Genomic DNA, 17,761 nt, shown 5'->3' on the forward strand with positions numbered 1-17,761 from the left:
GGGTGGGTAGCACTGCCACTGTCACCCACCCTGCGCTGGGGTGGCTTTCCCGGAGCATCCAGCGGAGAGGCAGGCTGGCGGCGAGGTCTTTGCTGTGGTCCTAACCCCATCCTCTGCTGCTGGGGACCTCAGAGGAACTGGGGGGGAGGCAACCCTGGAGGTACTCGGGTCGTTAGCGCTCGGGGCAATTAGAGACAGCCTTCAAGGGTCCTGCACCTGGGGAGGAACAACCCCATGCACCAGTACAGGCTTGGGGCGGACCTGCTGGAGAGCAGCTCTGTGGAGAGGGACCTGGGTGTGCTGGTGGATGACAGGTTGACCATGAGCCAGCAGTGTGCCCTGGCTGCCAAGAAGGGCAGTGGGATCCTGGGGTGCATTAGGAGGAGCGTGGCAGCAGGTCGAGGGAGGTTCTCCTCCCCCTCAACTCTGCCCTGGTGAGGCCCCATCTGCAGGGCTGCGTCCAGTTCTGGGCTCCCCAGTTCAAGAAAGATGAGGAGCTACTGGAGAGAGTCCAGCGGAGGGCTACGGGGATGATGAGGGGACTGGAGCATCTCTCCTGCGAGGAAAGGCTGAGGGAGCTGGGCTTGTTCAGCCTGAAGAAGAGAAGGCTGAGAGGGGACCTTAGAAATGCTTTTAAATATCTGCAGGGTGGGTGTCAGGAGGACAGGGCCAGACTCTTTCCAGTGGTGCCCAGCAACAGGACAAGGGGCAACGGGCAGCCTGCTGTAGGTGACCCTGCTTCGGCAGGAGGGTTGGACTGGATGACCCACAGAGGTCCCTTCCAACCCCTGCCATGCTGGGATTCTGTGACGCTGTGGTTCAAATGAAGCCTTTGAGGCTCTGGGCTCCGGCAGCTCCCTGCCACTGCTCCATGTCCTCAGCAGCCCTGCACATACTTAGGGAAGCAAAGCGTGGCTGTGGTTTTTTGCTGTTGCAGTGCCCCTGGGCAGTTTGGGGGTCACACTCGAGGTGTTGGTGCACCTGACGGATGGGGACGAGGTGCAGCCCCCCGGGTCTGCCCCTGCCGACGTGGCAACGCCTCCGGGCAGTCCCCCAAAGCCCCCGCGAACGGCTGACACCCCCTGCCCACAGCATGCAGCCCGGCCTCGCAGGACCCCCCGCGTCCGCCTGAGCCCCCCAGCAGCAGCTCTTGGGGGGGTGACCCTGCGCAGCCCATCCCCCTCCTCGCCCGGGGGACGCGACCCCTGCCCGGGGCGTGCTGCGGCTGTGGGACCCCCCGCCCCGCGCTCGCCGGTGAACCCCCGGGGCAGACACTCACCCCGAGCACAGAGATTTATTTTTTCCTTTTAATGCACTTCTGTTGTCACTCCTTCCACGGCCCCGCGGGGCGGGAGCGCAGCCCTGCCGGGGAGCGGGATGCGACGAGCGGGGTACGGCACCGTCCCCGCATCACTGCCCCCCTCCCCCTTCGCTGCCCAGAGGGGAACCAGTTTCCCCCATAAATAAACAGTAAAAAAAAAAAAAAACCCGGAAAAATCTATTTTAGGAAGACTTTGGATCGTAGGAAGATTCATGTAGCGTTATGTGAACTAGAAAACCAAGTCCTGTACATCAGCTTATAAAATTTCTAAATTAAAAAAAAAAAAAACAAAAACAAAAAAGGAAGAGGAAAAGGCACGATGTGTCAGTGCAAAGAGCGAGGCGGTGGAGTGATCCCCCTCCACCCCGGCCCCTGGGACCTCCCTCGGGCCAAAGTCCCTTGGGGGCGGGTGCCACCATCCCGTGTCCCCTTCTGTCGCCGAGGTGGCCCCTTGTCCATCCGTCCATCGGCAGGCTCGCTGCGGTTCTGGAGGTCCTACAGCCGCACGATCAGCTCCTCCTTGTTCTTCAGCAGGAACTGCTCGCAGGCTTTGAAGGTGGCGCAGAAGTTGGAGGACAGTCCCGCCACGTTGGTGGTGACATAGTTGAGGTACCCTGGCGTAGCCTGGTTGTAGTAAGCCACCTGTGTGGCACAGGAGATGGTTAGCAGGGGTGCATGGGGATGGGGGAGCCTCCCGGATGGGGTGCGGGCGGCACAGCCCCACGGCACGGCCGCAGCATCCCACCTTGCTCGTCTCCTCCGACTCCGGCCAAATGCAGAAGCCCGAGCACAGCGTCTCCCCCCGTGTGAAGCTGGCGCTGGCGGGGTGGGTGGGCAGCGTCACCGACCGAAAGGCCACCACGTAGGGGTCCCTGGGGACGAGAGAGCCCGGTGAGCCGCCGCAGCCCCGACGGCGGGGAGCAGGGGGTCGGGGACGGGGACGTTACCCCTTGCTACAGGGTTTCCGTCGGGATGCCAGGATGACGAAGTCCTGCGGCTTGTTCTCACAGCTGACCGTCTGGCTCACCACGTGGTAGATCATGTCGTCGTCGTCAACTTGCTGGACCAGCTCGGCGCTCCTGCGAGGCAGGGTGGGACTGGTCAGAGACTGTGACTCCCAAGCCCCGGGGCTTACATATTTACAGCCCACCACCACACCCAAAATATTCTGGAGGACCCAAAATCGATGTTTTCTGCAGCAGAGCGCAGCCACCAGCCCAGGCGGAGCTGGGAGAGGGGCTCTTGGAGCTCTCTAGGAGCTATCACGGCTCCGGGGCAACACTGACTCCCAGGAAAGCCCAAAGGGACGTTCTCCATCCTTACGTTGAAGGTCGCGGGTTTGGGAAGGGCCGGGTGCCCCCGGGGAGCCCCGCAGCACTCACGCGTAGTGGCTGTCCCACTCCGGCCGGCGCCGCAGGTCGGAGAGCAGCGAGAAGGCTCGCCCGGCGGCGATGAGGACCGACATCTCGATGCGGAAGGAGAGGAACTTGTCCTCCTCCAGCGTGTACATCCGCACCTGGGGGAGCGCAGGGCACAGGCTGGGACGCGCTCGGCCACCGCCGAGCCCCGGGTTGCAACGCTCTGGGGGCGAGAGGCAGCTCGGGGGGACGGGGCAGGGTTGGGCACCTTCTCCTGCTCCCTGGCGAGTGCCCAGTTCGCTTTGGCCACCAGCGTCTTCAGCGCAGAGACGTTGTTGTAGCTCAGATAAACCTGGGGCAGGGGCAGCACGTCAGGGGCAGGAAGGGGGGGCCGGAGGCGGCGACCACCCCCGCGGGGCAGCACCCACCTTGTTGCTTTGGTCCCAGGGCACAGAGAGCGGCACCTCGGTCTGTTTGCAGGAGACGACGTATTTTCTGCGGGAAAGGAAGGATTTCCCTTATGGTGGGACACAAAGCACCCACAGACTGTCCCCGTAGTCCAGTGCCGAGCCCCCCTCTCCTCCCTCCTCCATCTCTGCGTCCCGCTTGCTTTCTCCACTCACCGGTCCAGCCGAATTTTTTTCCTGGCGCTGGCTTCTCTGTACCTCCTCTCTCCTTCCTGAGAAATGGGAAAAGCACATGAGGTTAACAGGAAAAGGAAGGGGGGGAAAAGATATCTTTTGGGGAGTGGTCAAAATTTCTTCAATATTGGGATCCGAGCGAACTGTGGATCAGGGCACTTTGAAAGGCGGAAACAACCCAGGAGGTTTGCATTCTTTCCCCTAAATTACAGAGAAGATGAGCTCAAACTTGCAGGCAATATTACATTAAGCCTTGCATGGCCAATACATCTCCATCTCTGCACGGGCAAGTGGTTTCTTTTGTTATTAGTTATAGGGAGCAGTCAGTTTAATTCACTCGCTATCGAGCAATTTGATTGCCATCATCATAAGATGGCTTTTGTTTTGCCTTCCAGGGCCAAGCAGGATTCCTGGGGGTCCCAGGCCACCGCGGCGAGGAGAAGACAGCCCGGCCTGTCCCGTCCTTACCCCCGGCTCGGGTGCCACCATCGGCAAGGTGCAGGTCTGGCCCTCCTCGTCCAGCACCACGAAGGTCATGAAGGCGCTGTTGATGTGCCTTCGGCTGATGGACATCTCCTGGCCGTACGCCTCGGCGCAGACCCCCACCTCCATGCTGGGGGGAGAGGTGGAGGAGAAGGGGTGAGGACGCGGAGAGCTGCCAGAGGGTGGGATGGGGACCCCCCGCCCGCCAGCACCCACCTGTTCTTGAAGGCGTTGTTGACGATGGCTTTGAGCACCAGGCGGTCCCCGACTTGCGACGGTCCCCGAAAGTGGAACATCTCGATGGTCCTCAGCGTGGGGTGGGCATGGCACAGCCGGCTGCGGAGGGCAGGGGTCACCCCCAGGCCGCAGCACCCCGACAGCCCCAAGCACCCTCCCTGCCCCCACCAGAGCTGAGAAGACCCCCAAAAAAGTCACCTCTGGCTTTCAACTGCCAAAACCAGCCATGAGAAGGGACAAGAAGCAGCGTGACGAGTGCGAACCCCTCCCCGGGCTCCTCGAGCACCGTGCTCCCGTGGGACTCCCTGTACAGCATCACCCGGGGTGGATGTGCCGGGGACCTTTGGAGGGTCCCTACAACCCAGCTGTGGCCCGACCCGGCTGGACACTGCTCCGGCCGTGTGTCCCCTCCAGGCACGCCATGCCCCCCCCCCAGCCCCGAATCCCCGTCGGGTCACCTGGCTGCAATGGTGGCCACGTTCTCCATCCAGGCCATGATTTGCCCACCAAAGGTGTTGCCCTGATGGTTGGCGTGCGGGGGCAGCACCAGCTCCACGCTCTCCACCCGTGTCTTCTCTGCCGGCACTGCCACGCTGCCGTCCCGCGTCTCCAGTTCTGGCATGGCGGGAGGATGGGGCTCAGCGAGCCGGGTGGTGGGACACCCCGCTGCTGGCGTCCTGCCAGCCCTCAGCTCCCCTCCCCACAGCCACCCCCCTGGCACCAACCCTCCTGCACCTCCCAGCTTGGGGGTGTGGGGCGGTGGGGCTGACCCCCCTCCATGGCAACCACCACCCTCCCTGCCAGCAGCCCGCCAGGGAAGGAGGGTGTCACCGGTGGGGCTGTTTTGGGGATGGAAGCCCAGCCCGCAGGAGACGGTACCGGTTTCACGGGGGCTGCGGGTGAGGAGGTCCTTGAGGGTGTCCTTGTGGACCAGGCGCATGCGTCGGCGCTCGGCGGCGATGCTGTGCTCTATCTTCTCCTCCTCCGTCTGCGGGGTCAGCGGCCGCAGCTTCACCTGCGAAGCGGGCGCGGGCAGGGTGAGTCCCGCAGGTGGGCACCGATGCTGAGGAGCCATCCCTGCCCACCCTGCAGCAGCGTGCCCCGAGCAGGGCCGAGAGCCCAGCACCCTGCCGTGCACCCCACAGACGGGGCGGGTAAGGGACCACCGACCCGGCCGTGTGTGGAGAGCCACGAAGCCGTGGTGGATGGCCAGACCCAGCCCAGCCAGGGGCCGCTCACCTTGCTGCCGGAGGGTCCCTGTGCCACGAAGGTGGCATACGCCTTGCAGATGCTGCGGTGCTTCCCGCTGCGCAGGTCCTCGTAGCTCACCTGGATGCCCACCTGGGAGAGGGGGCACCGCTGAGAGCCGGCTCTGCTCCCCGGGGACCCGCGTCCCGCCAAGGACCCCCGGGCCAAGACCCAGCAGGAGGGGATCGAAGCTGGGAGCCGCGGGAGGGTTTGGGTGTTTGGCTGCGGCGAGCGGGCGTGCGTGGCTGGCGGGGCTGGGGGGGGAAGGCAGGGGGGTGGCACACCGACCTCCATGCTGGAGTTGAAGGCTCGGTTCACTTTGGCTTTGATGTTGACAACGTGCCCAACGCTGAAAAACAGAAAGAGGAGAAAGCGTGCGGGGGGTTACCGGGGGACGACGGCCGAGCGGCTCCACACCAAGGTGCCACAGCGTCGCGGCTCACCGCCCGCCATGGCTGCCCGGGACGGCGGGGACATGCCAGGATGGCTGGCAGGACGTGGGGACAGCTTCCCCCCAGCCGTGGGAGCCCACGGGTCTCCAGCCTGGCGGCAAGACATCACCCCAAGCATCCGCGTGCCAACAGGTCCCCGGGTCCGGGGTGCTGCCGGGACACCGGAGGGCTGCCGAGGTGCCCGGGGCTCGCTTGGCACCCCCGGCCATGCAGGCATGCAGGCTCCTGCCAGAGCAAACGGCTCCTCCAGCCTCGCACGCACTGTCCTGCGCGACGGCAGCATCCATGGGGCTCCCCACGGGCCTTGGGCAGCCCCGAAGCTGCAGGCACCTTGACTGCTCCCCTCACTCCTCCTCTCCAGGGCCTCCCAGCAAGAGACACCTTGGGATACTGGGAGGTGGGAGGAGGTGGGATCCAGCCAGGGGCATTTTGCACCGTCTCTCACACGAAGCATCTGCTGGCAGCAAACTGCTGCTTGCAGAGTCCAGGAGCTCTCCTCTGCGCCTTCAGTAGGCTTCAGAGTAAACACACAGACAGCTTCAGCTCTGCAGCCTAACCTACCCCAGGCTGGTGACGACCAAAATGAGTAAATGCAGCTTACTGGCGATATCACCAGCAAAGAGAGTCTTTAACAAATGTATTATTCAATCAGGAGTATTCCTCATCCCCTAAAAAAGGCCAGTGCTAGGAAATATCTGAAGGGTGGGTGTCAGGAGGATGGGGCCAGACTCTTTTCAGTAGTGCCCAGCGACAGGACAAGGGGCAATGGGCATAAACTGAAGCACAGGAAGTTCCATCTGAACATGAGGAAGAACTTCTTCCCTCTGAGGGTGACAGAGCACTGGAACAGGCTGCCCAGGGAGGTTGTGGAGTCTCCTTCTCTGGAGATATTCAAGACCCGCCTGGACAAGGTCCTGTGCAGCCTGCTCTGGGTGACCCTGCTTTGGCAGGGGGGTTGGACTAGATGACCCACAGAGGTCCCTTCCAACCCCTGCCATGCTGGGATTCTGTGATTCTGTGAAACTCCATGGAAAAACGAACCCTGGGACCACCAGCACAGGTTTGCACCGCAGAGGGCTCAAAACCAGAAGCGAGGAAGAGTCAGCGCGTGCTTCAGCGCTGCACCTTCCCCCTTGCCCCCCATGCACGGCTTCTGGCTTCAAACGACCGTAACTATCTCAGCGACTCGACGCGCTTCGCACGTTGGCTCTGGCTGGAGCAGGCGCGGCGGGAGGCTGGGACGGTGCCTCCGGCCGTCCCCCGGCACGGACCCTGAGCCTGGGCATGCCGAAACGTTAGCGGGGTTAGGCGAGCAGCCGCGCCGCGTCAGTGGGGTTAACGCTCCCGACTCGCGGCAGCGCTGCGTTAGGGCTGCAAACCTCCGTACCGGACACCGCTCCTCCCGTCCCGCTGCCCAGGAGGGTTTACGCACGGCTGGCTGGGGCAGAGAGAAAAAAGCAAGATGGAGGGAGAGGGTTAGAGGCGATGGAAGCAGACGCTCCGGCTGGGTTTGCAGCGAGGGGCGGGCAAGGGCAAGGGCAAGCCCTGGCTGTCTACGTTACAGCCCCCAAAATATTTTATCTCCTCTCTCCTTATCAAATGGCACAAGTGGGTGCCATAAAGGCCACGTGAACCTACGTGAAATCCTCCAGGGAGGCTGCGCTTCCACGCAGCGGGGCTGAGGGACGGGGAGCATCCGATGCCCAGACAGTGAGTTTTTAAGTCAGTGATGCTCTGGGGGCTCCTCGGTGCCCCCCGCCACCCCCAGCACTTCCCGAGGGGGTCTCTTCCTCTCGGCAGGAGGGTGGCAGAAAGCACAAAGAGCCGGGCTGGGGGGAGAGGGGATGGCAAACAGCACGAGCCGGGAGCAGCACGAACCCCCCGGCCCCTGGGAGCCGTGCCCCGCTCACCCCCGCGGCGGGGCGAATGCCTCGCGGGGTTCGATGTGAAGCTCGGGAGCGGGCGCAGCGTCGACCCCGACGTGCCACCCGATGGGGACCCCAGCCTCTGCCACCAGCACCGCGGCGTCTGGTGGGACATGGAGGAAGGGGGAGCTGGACTTTTCCTGGAGACGACGGTGAAACCCAAGAGTGAGTCGGACTTCTCAGAACCAAACAACCCAGCCTGGGACCCCCGCGCCAGCCCTGGGTGCCCGCATCCCCTCTACCAGTCCCCCGCAACGCGGCCGTCCGGGGCTGTGCGTCCGGGTGGGCACCTCTGCGGGGGCAGTGACCGAGGGGACGCCGGGGCAGGATTGGGAGGGGGTTTTGGCCCGGCAGAGCTCAGCCTGGTGCATCTCACGGGGCCATGTGCAGGGAGGTCCTGCTCCCTGCCCGGCCGATTCGCGAGATTGGAGCTTTGCAGAGCACCAAGTCGGAGCCGTTTCTTGAACCAAGCCAGGGAGGAGCTGGGGTCAGGGGGAATACCGGGAATCCATCCCAGCAGGAGCTCCCCAGGCCACCAGACAGCGGATAAATCAGCGCAGAGAGCCGGACCCTCAACCCCTGGCTGCCCCGTGAGACTGGCATCTCCGCCACGTCTCCTCCCCTCCCACACCCACTGCTCCCTGCCCCGGCTCCAGCCCCACCGCCCGCGTCGCACCCAGCAGACCGGGAAAACCCCCCTGGTTGCACCTGCCCCGCTGGGATTTACCTAATGGTGTGCTCAAAATAGATATCGTCCATGGAGGCCGTGACGCACGGGCAGCCGGCGTGTCTCTCGGCTGCGAAGGAAAAACAAGCCCCGTCAGGCAGGTTCCTCCGCCCCGCAGCGGCGAGGGTTTGCGGGTGCTCGGGGGGTTTGGAGGGTGCGCGGTTACGAGGAGGCGCGCTGCCCCGTCGTTTGCCTGCCCTCGGTGCGTCCAGCCGCTGCGGGGACGCACGGGCAGCCGATACCATCTCCCCGCACGCAGCGAGTATTTCAAAGCCGTCTTGTCGTTCCGGCTTTCCCTTGGGACTCTGGGAACCTCGTGCTCGGACCTCACCAAACCACACTACGGCGCCTGCTCCCCTTTCCCCGCGCTTGGAGACGGTACGGGGTTTGGGTGGCCGGGTGTCGGTAGCGGGGGGACCGCAGGGGTGGTGTCTGCGAGAAGCTGCTGGAAGCTTCCCCCGTGTCCGACAGAGCCGATGCCAGCGGCTCCATGAGGCACCCGCTGCTGGCCAAGGTTACGGTGGTAGCACCTCTGGGATAACATAGTCAAAACGGGGAGACCTTACAGCAGCTGCCAGTGCCTGGAGGGTCCTACACGAGAGCTGGAGAGGGGCTGTGACAAGGGCATGGAGTGACAGGACAAGGCGTGATGGCTTTAAACTGACAGAGGGGAGACTGAGGTTAGACACAAGGAAGAAATTCTTCACCATGAGGGTGGTGAAACACTGGCCCAGGTTGCCCAGAGAAGCTGTGGCTGCCCCCTCCCTGGCAGTGTGCAAGGCCAGGTTGGATGGAGCTCTGGGCAACCTGGGCTGGTGGAAGGTGTCCCTGCCCATGGCAGGGGGTTGGAACTGGGTGATCTATAAGGTCCCTTCCAACCCAAAGCTTTCTATGGATGAATCTATGAAAAAAAAACCAACCCTGCACAAATTGCAGCAGGGTAGAGGAGTGAGATGATGTGAGAGCAACACCTCTGCAGACTGCATGGGGGGTGCAGAAGGAGGGCAGGACGTGCTCCAGACGCTGGAGCAGATTCCCCTGCAGCCCATGGAGCAGCCCATGGTGAGGCAGGCTGTCCCCTGCAGCCATGGAGGCCCACAGAGGAGCAGATCCCCACCTGCACCCTGTGGAAGACCCCACAGCAGAGCAGGGGGATGCCCAAAGGAGGTTGTGACCCCATGGGGAGCCCCGTGTTGGAGCAGGCTCCTGGCAGGACCTGTGGCTCTGTGGGGAGAGGAGCCCACGGTGGAGCAGGCTCCTGGCAGGACTTGTGATCCCGTGGGGGACCCAGAGTGGAGCAGCCTGTTCTGAGGGGCTGCACCCCGCAGGAGGGACCCCACGCTGGGGCAGTTCATGAATAACGGCAGCCCATGGGAAGGACCCCACGCTGGAGCCAGGGTAGAGAGTGAGGGGGAAGGAGCGGCAGAGACAACGCGGTGAACTGGCCGCAGCCCCCGTCCCCCGTCCCCGTGCGCCGCTCGGGGGGAGGAGGCAGAGAATATGGGGGTGAAGCTGAGCCTGGGCAGAAGGGAGGGGTGGGGGGAAGGGGTTTTTAAGATTTGGTTTTATTTCTCGTTATCCTACTCCAATCTGATTGGTGATAAATTAAACTAATTCCCCCAAGCCGAGCCTGTTCTGCCGGTGACAGTAACCGGTGAGTGATCCCTCCCTGCCCTTCTCTCCACCCAGGAGCCTTGCGTGATGTTTGCTCCCCCTGTCCCGCTGAGGGAGGGACAGAGCCGCTTCGGTGGGCACCCGGCGTCCAGCCAGGGTCAGCCCCCCCACCGTGACCCATGGCCGTGGGTCCCCATCCAGCAGAGCTCTGGGGACGTCACCAGCCGGGCCTCGCCGTGCCCCGCACCCCGGGCAAGGAGAAGGGCAGCGTCTGGGACAGAGCAGGCGTCGATTCCGATCTGCCCCCGAGCGAGCGCGCGTGCCGCAGCACACGTCTTCTCCTCCCTCTCCCATCCCGCTCCGGTTTGCTCTCTGCTTACTCAGCAAACCAGCACGACGCGGGTCCCCGGCTGGCGTCAGCTCCGAGGGACTGGACCATGGGACACGTCGCCCGCGAGCCGGCTCCCGGCCCGGCAGGACGATGGCTGCGGCGGGAGAGGACGGCTTACCGGAGAGGCAGGCGGCCGTGTCGATCCACTTGAGCAGCTGGCCGGCGCTGAGCTCGCCGCGGTGGTTGGTGTGGCAGGGCAGCACCAGCTGGCTCATCTGCACCTCGGTGGGGTTGCGGGTGGGCGAGGGGCTCGCCATGGCCCCTGGCACCTCCTCCCGCTCCCCTGGATCCCGGGCGCGCGGCGGAGAGGTCGAGCCCTGCGGGGATGAGAGCTCCGTTTACCCAAACGGGAGGAAAATCCCCTGAGAACACGGTGACCCACGCAGCCCCCCTCCCCGTGCAGAGCCCGCGAGACCCCCCCAGCCCTGCCCGGCCCCGGGCACCACCGAAACCCAGCCAGCCCTTGCCAAAGACCTGATGCCCGGACTCAAAATGAAAAAACAAATCCCTGTAAAAAGAGTTCCGTGGGTGACGGCTGCAGGTTTCCAGGACGTTTATCACCCAGCCTTGCTGCTGTCTCCCAAAAACCGTGCGAACCCCCCTCCCAAAGTCAGCCAGTTCTCGGGGAAGGAGTTTTGCAGCCCTGACGGCTCCATTTCCAGCGTGCCGCGGCAAAGCCTGGTTTTGCCCTCCCAGGGCAGCGATGCTCCACACCCTCCGCCAACACCCGCGCTGCCGAAGGAAATGCCGAAAGCGTTTTTCCTGGCAGGTCCAAGCAGGGGAGGGGGAAGCACCCTCGGCTTGGGGTTGTTGGCGCAGTCGGCTCTGTTCCTCACGGGCTTCTGCCGGGCACGGAGCCGCTCCTGCCCGCCGCCGCGGCGGGAGGCGGTTGGGAGAGGGAGGGTGTTGTTGCGACCGTGCCGGGGAAAAAAAAAATATAGCTGATTCGATGTCAAGTGAGCCGTGTTACACAAGGGGTGAACTCGGTCAGCCCGGTGAGTAATGGAGGAGACACGAGGAGCCGTCTGGGCTTCGTCACAGCCCTTCCTTCCGCTTTCTGCTCCTGCTCGCAGCACTTGTTGCGAGGGCCCCGCTGCAGCTGCGTCTGCGCCCCTCGGTTTGCCCAGCTTCTTTTAAAGCCGGGTTTATGCTGAAAACTCCGCTTTCCCGACTGCCTCACCGCCTCTCGGAGCAGCGCATTCCTCCAGCGGGTCTACCCTCTGTTTCCATAGCTACTGGTGCACCACATCCCAGGAACGGCACCAACCTCGGCGTAGCCGAACGTGGCGAGCAGAGCCCATGGCAAAGGGCCCCCCCCCCGCGGTGAGACGGACCCCCGGCCGTCGCCGCCCCTCCAGCGGGCTCCGAGCCCCTTTGCGAGCCTCCCGGGCTGCTCGCCAGCGTGCCGAGGCGCCCGGACAAGCTCTGCGGAGCTATTTCGGGAAGCCGGCAGGCTCCGGGGTGCGAGCCAGCAACGCGCGGAGCTCCAAAGCCGCCGGCCGCAAGGCGAGCAGCCGGCCCGGCCGCAGCTCCTGCCGGTCATTTTCCCTTTTCTAAATTTTAGGGAAAAAAGCAGCGCTGGGCAGGAAGAGCCGTGACCTGGCGGCAGCCAGCGGGAGGACGGGGACGCTGACGGGGAGCCGGTGCCGGGCTGGGAGCAGCTCCCGGCGCGGCCGTGGTTAGTAGGCACCGGCACAACGGGGAGCCCTGGGGTTAGCTGCACGGCACGGGGGGTACCTGGAGGCCATTGCAGCAGAAGCTCAAGATCTCTTCAGGGGCTACAATACTCTCCTTCACCATTTTTAAGAGACACCTGGAAAGCAGAAGAGTGGCTGTGGTTATGGCAGCCCCGGTCAGGGTGGAGGGTGCCCGCAACCGTCTCCCGGCCGTGTGTGTCGGGTGCCGCGGAGCCGCCGTCTGCCGCAGCCGCCTGCGCATCCAGTTGTCACACCCTGCCCCCGTGCCCCTCGCTGACGTCCCTCCCCACGCCACCGGCACCCGGCGCCTGCCATTCCTCGGGGGGTCAGGTCCGGTGCTCACTCCCAGCTATTTTGGGGTGCAGGATGGAGCCCTGGTCGCGGGGCGGCGCGGTGACCCATCCCTCGGCCGGTGACGCTGTGTCAATACTTTCCATGTCACTACATGTGACAGAGGGCCGTGTCTCGATGCTCCCCCGGCCAGCGAGGTGACACTGCCATGGTCACAAGACAGCTGGGAACGCATTTTTGGCGGCGGGCAGGACTCACGCTGCGCACGGGTGGTACCGGGGACAGCAAATGGGAAGCAGCCGTCACCGGCAACGCCTCTGCACCCTGCACCGGCCCCTCTGCCTGCGACGCCCCGGCATCCCCCAAGGGCATCAGGTGCCCTTGGGTGCCCGCAGGCCCCCTGGCCACTCGCACTGCGAGCGGGTCCCGGCTGGTCGCAGCGGTGGCACGGGGGTCTGGAGGCGGCAGCTCCCTCCTCACGGCGCGGGACCGACCCATTTCGGCAGGGGGTCAAAAAAGTGGAAGCTGCAGATTTGCCTCCCACTCCATCAGCCCTTCGCGGGAGCTGGTGTTGAGGCACGGCACGGCGCGCACCGATGGCAGTGATACGAGGGTGCTCAGAGCACCAGGGCACGCAAGCAGCACCGCAGAGCCTTCCCAACACCTTCCCAATGCCTTCCCAATGCCTTCCCAACACCTTCCCAACGCCTTCCCAACACCTTCCCAACTCCTTCCCAATGCCTTCCCAACACCTTCCCAACTCCTTCCCAACTCCTTCCCAACACCTTCCCAACTCCTTCCCAATGCCTCCCCAACACCTTCCCAATGCCTTCCCAACACCTTCCCAATGCCTTCCCAACACCTTCCCAACTGCTTCCCAATGCTTTCCCAACACCTTCCCAACACCTTTCCAATGCCTTCCCAATGCCTTCCCAACTCCTTCCCAACATCTTCCCAGCTGCTTCCCAACACCTTCCCAATGCCTTCCCAACTCCTTCTCAACACCTTCTCAACTGCTTCCCAACTCCTTCCCAACACTTTCCCAACTCCTTCCCAACACCTTCCCAACTCCTTCCCAACTCCTTCCCAACACCTTCCCAACTCCTTCCCAATGCCTTCCCGCCTTCCCCAACGCCTCCCCAATGCCTTCCCAATGCCTTCCCAACGCCTTTCTGACTCCTTCCCAACACCTTCCCAACACCTTCCCAACTCCTTCCCAACACCTTCCCACTCCTTCCCAATGCCTTCTCAACTCCTTCCCAACTCCTTCCCAAGCCATCCCAATGCCTGCCTCAGCAGCACCGGGCTTTGCTTTCCCCAGTCCCACAACATCTCTGTGTTTGCCATGGAGGGCTGGGAGCTCTCACAGCTCACCCACCCGCTGCAGGAGTTAATCTCCTCTTTAGCAAGCTGTGTTTGCTCCCCGGGCTCGCTTTATTGCAGGCACAGGGCGGTGGCCAGGGGTGACCCTGTCACACCCCACGGCCACGGCAGCCAACGCCGGGTGGAACGCGGCTCCGGCTGAACCTCGGAAACCCAAACCTGCTCCTGGCTCTGCGCTCTCTGATCACGACCGTGTCACCTTGTCCCCCGCGTTGGGTTAGCGGGTGGGGGAAACAACCCAAGCCATCTGCTTTGCATCCAGCCCCCCCCTCCGTTCTTTCCAAGGCAGCTCCAGACCAAGCTCCCAGCCTGGGGTGCAGGGTCTGCCCGGGGAAGGGGAGCGCCCCGGCCATGCGTCCGGAGACCCGAAGCCATGCAGCCGGTGGGTGTTTATAGTGTTCGGTTATCGAAACGAAGCGAGCAAGCGTCTGTCCTCATTAAAACCTTCAGCCTCACTCAACTGTCACATTTTTAAAGCTGTTGACTGATGCAGCCCTCAGGTCACCATGGCAACGGGATGCAGTACCCAGGCGATGCTGCTCTTACTCTGTCACCCCTCGAGTGACCCACTTCTACCCCAAAAAAACCCAAAGTTTGCCTTCGATAAAAACCACCCTTCCAGCAGAATATTTCTCTTGCCTCCCGCCACGCTTGCTTCCTGCGCTGCCGAAGGCGCAAGGAGCCCTCAGAGCAAACCGGGGGGGCGGCGCGGAGGGGGAGACGCCCCAACGGCTCCCCAGATACTGGGGGGCAGAGACCCCGCGGCCGCCCACCGCTCTCCCATACCCCGGCAGGGGGATGTCCTGCAGCACTGAAGCACCCACGAGCTCTGGGGGTGGTCCCTGCTGCCGGGCTGGGTGCTGGCCTCTCGGGAAAGCACCGGGGGACCACCGGCCCGGGGGACCCTCCGCTGCTGAACCCCCTCAGGTCACGCAGCCCCCGGACCGATGCCGGGTGGGGGATGCAGCAGAGCGGTCGTTCCCCCAAATCCTTGGGCCTGCTGAAAGTGGGGCGTTTGCTTTGGCCACCCCCAAGCAGCAGAATGGAGGGATGGGAGAGGGGGAAGCCGGGATGGGGGTCCCAGGCGCCGGGCTGTGGGGGGGCTGTGGGCAGAGTGGGGCAGCCCCACGCCTCGAGCCGCTCCCACCTGCCCCCCAGAGCTCTCCCACCGCCCCACCGCCTCCTCCCGAACCCCAAACCCTGCTTTCCCTCGCCTGGCTCCGGTCTCCTATCCCTGCCCCAGCCCCTCGGCGCACCCCCACCCCTCCCTGGGAATACGTCAAGAAAAACCGGGGGAGAGGGGTGGGGAGGAAAGCGGCGACAACGAAGTTCTCATGGGGGATTATTGGTGTATAATTGAGCGATATCCATGGTAACAAGCAAATCTGCAAGCGTTAAAAAAAATGAACCTGACCTACTTTGGGAGATTCTGCCATCTTGGCAGGGCAGCGAGGGCTCCCCTTCCCCCGAGACCCGGCCCACCAGTCCCACCGCCAGCAGCAGCCAAGCCCCAGCGCTGCTGGAGACGGGGCGGGCAGGCTGTGTGCAAGGAGGGATGTCCCCTCCAGCGGGACCCCCACCACGGAGCGGTGGCGGCGATGCCCAGCTCCGTCACCCCACGTCAGCCAGGTCGGAGCGGGGTCCCCAGGACGAGCCCCGCGGCGCTTGCTCGGGTGCGGGGTACGGGGTGCCAGCTCCTTCGTGGGGCTGTGGGGATGGTGGCCCTGCTGGGACGGGGGGGGCTGAATCACCGGGTCTCGGTGGGAACCTGGGAGAGCAGCCAGCCCAGCAGAAAGGCCAGGGCACCTTGTGAGGGTATTTTTGGGACCGCGCGTCATGCTTTCCCTAGGGCTTCATGGAGCAAAGCCAGGCGCTGGGCCAGGAAAGTGCAAACCAAGGGCCAAAGGCATCGGGGGGCTGCGAGGGGCTGCCAGTTCTCCATCCACCACCCATGGGAAGCCTGCACTCACGGCGAGCGCGGCGGGGACCCTTCCAGCCCCCTCGCAACCCTCTCCACCGCTTGCTTCAATGCTGGGTGAAGCATCCCCAGCCCTGGCCATTCCCACAGCCCCCAGCCCCATCCATACCCCTGCCCAGCCGCGCCCTGCAGCTCCCGGGAAGGTCGGCACCAGTTTGCTGACATGGGGGGCAAAGTCCCCCCCCTCAAGGGAGCGTCCCAGGGGACAAAAGTCCCCTGATACTGCTGCCTCCAAGCCAGGGGTAGAGCGAGGACACACATCACCTTGTTACAGCTGCAAACACCGCCAGGCCAAAATTCATGAGCGTGGGGACACCCAAGAGCATAGCCCAGCCTGGGCACCTTTTCCCTGCCGCCCACGGCTTCCCAGGGGAGGAGACTGCCATAGCATCAAGACCACCACAGTCAAAACCACTACGGTTGAGGCCACCAAGTTGGAGACAACCACAGTGGAGATCGCCGTGGTTGACCCCACCACAGTGGAGACTACCATGGTGGAGACCATGACGGCGCGGTGGTCTCCAGCGTGGTGGTCTCAACCCCAGTGGTCTCGACTGTGGTGACCACCATGGTGCAGACCACCAGGGCAGAAACCACTGCACCACCATGTTGTCCACCTTGGTGGTCTCGACCGCTGTGGTCTCAACTGTGGTGACCACCACAGTACAGACCACCAGGGCAGAAACCACTGCACCACCATGTTGTCCACCTTGGTGGTCTTGACCATGGTGGTCTCGACCATGGTGACCACCATGGTGCAGACCACCAGAGTGGAGACCACTGAACCACCATGTTGTCCACCTTGGTGGTCTCGACCACGGTGGTCTCGACCGTGGTGACCACCACGGTGCAGACCACCAAGGTGGAGACCACCACAGCATCGTGCCACCCGCCCCGTCCAGCCACCCACGCTGCCGCAGCCATCCCCAGCACATCCCTCTGCCCTCCCCACCACACTGTCATTCCTGGAAGCCCTGTGCCCACGCTTCCCAAATATCTGACCCCCTCCTTTTAAGTCAAAAAAGGCTGATTCAATCCAACCCCCCCCCCCCGGCTCTCACCCGCTATCCCCATCGCAGTAGAGCCGCAGTAAGGCTCGCCGCAAAGCCCAAGGGCAAGAGGGCATCAAAGTGGGGGGACACGAGGCGCTTCCACCCCAAAGCCCCCCAGCACCGAGGGAAGCCGGGACAAGCCACCACTCTGGTGCGGAAGCCACCGCAGCAGTGCTGGACACTGGCTCCCGCTCACCCAGCCCGGGGGGAAGGTTCCCCCCTCCTCATCCCCATCGTCCCCAGCCCTCCCCGGTCCCCTCACCTCAGCCAGAAGAAGCTGAGCATTTGCGGGCAGCGGCGAGGAGGCGACGGCGGGCTCGGAGGAGAAGTGGCCGGACACATGCACGCGTGGCCGGCTCCGGGCGCAGGCGTCGAGGCCAAGGCTGGCGCGGGGCCCTGGGACGGGGCCAGCGAGCGCACATACCACCCCCCCCCCGCTTCCTTAAATATAATCACGCATAACTTCTCTTAAGGTAGCGCTTGGCGGATCGGTTCGTGTCTGGAAAATGGCCGGTGCCACGGAGGCTTGCGCGTCGGCCGATGCTCCGCGGCGGGAGGCACCGGCACGCTGCCGGCTTCCTTCCGTCTCTCTCGGGGAGCAGCCCCCGAGACCGGGTCCTGGGTCCCCTCCCCAGCCCCATGCATCACCCCCCTTCTCCACCCAGCGAGGGGTACGGGGGTACCCGGCTGCTCCCCCAGCCCGCTCAGCACCCCAACACCCAAACCTGCCTGAAAATATTTGGGTTTTCCGCGGAGCCGCAGGTGCCGACGCTGGGCTCGCCGGCCAGAAAAACCTCGGCAAACTTTTCCGGAGCGGCTCCGATCGGCACAGCTGCTCCCTGGCCCTGCTGCCTTCGAACAGTGCTTGTGATAAAAACCTTTTTTTTTTTTTTATTAATAACAAGGAAACAGAATGCAGATCGCCGTGTCACCGCGCTAAGCCTCCAGCCTACCGGGGAGGTG

The 17,761-nt window shown here is 63.8% G+C and overlaps 1 protein-coding gene across 3 annotated transcripts; it reads right to left on the bottom strand.

Moving 5' to 3' along the window:
- Positions 1 to 1,293: 1,293 nt before the first annotated feature.
- ACOT11 (acyl-CoA thioesterase 11) lies at positions 1,294 to 17,155 on the bottom strand. 3 transcript variants are annotated; one of them, XM_075424437.1, is made up of 18 exons: positions 17,061 to 17,155; positions 12,135 to 12,210; positions 10,516 to 10,714; positions 8,393 to 8,462; positions 7,128 to 7,178; positions 5,577 to 5,637; positions 5,280 to 5,381; positions 4,920 to 5,055; positions 4,499 to 4,655; positions 4,020 to 4,139; positions 3,789 to 3,933; positions 3,303 to 3,358; positions 3,108 to 3,174; positions 2,948 to 3,031; positions 2,704 to 2,837; positions 2,269 to 2,400; positions 2,067 to 2,193; positions 1,294 to 1,963 (listed from the first exon to the last, which is right to left on the bottom strand). In XM_075424437.1, the coding sequence occupies exons 1-18, from the start codon at positions 17,138 to 17,140 to the stop codon at positions 1,817 to 1,819; spliced, it is 1,944 nt and encodes a 647-aa protein (XP_075280552.1). In that variant the 5' UTR covers positions 17,141 to 17,155; the 3' UTR covers positions 1,294 to 1,816. The 3 variants fall into 3 exon arrangements, with proteins under 3 accessions (XP_075280552.1, XP_075280555.1, XP_075280553.1); XM_075424440.1 differs by lacking the exon at positions 17,061 to 17,155 and having other exon boundaries at positions 12,135 to 12,350; XM_075424438.1 differs by lacking the exons at positions 7,128 to 7,178; positions 17,061 to 17,155 and having other exon boundaries at positions 12,135 to 12,353.
- Between the last annotated feature and the right edge of the window lie 606 nt (positions 17,156 to 17,761).

The sequence above is a fragment of the Opisthocomus hoazin genome, chromosome 6 (assembly GCF_030867145.1).
Source record: "Opisthocomus hoazin isolate bOpiHoa1 chromosome 6, bOpiHoa1.hap1, whole genome shotgun sequence".
Lineage (NCBI taxonomy): Eukaryota > Metazoa > Chordata > Aves > Opisthocomiformes > Opisthocomidae > Opisthocomus > Opisthocomus hoazin.

Coding starts and splice junctions, on each gene's coding strand:
- ACOT11 (XM_075424440.1), bottom strand. CDS start 12,335: ATGCGCAGGCGGCTGCGGCAGACGGCGGCTCCGCGGCACCCGACACAC. Junction 8,463..10,515: donor CACGGCCGCCTGCCTCTCCG/GTAAGCCGTCCT, acceptor TTTCCTTCGCAG/CCGAGAGACACGCCGGCTGC. Junction 3,175..3,302: donor AAAAAAATTCGGCTGGACCG/GTGAGTGGAGAA, acceptor CCTTTCCCGCAG/AAAATACGTCGTCTCCTGCA.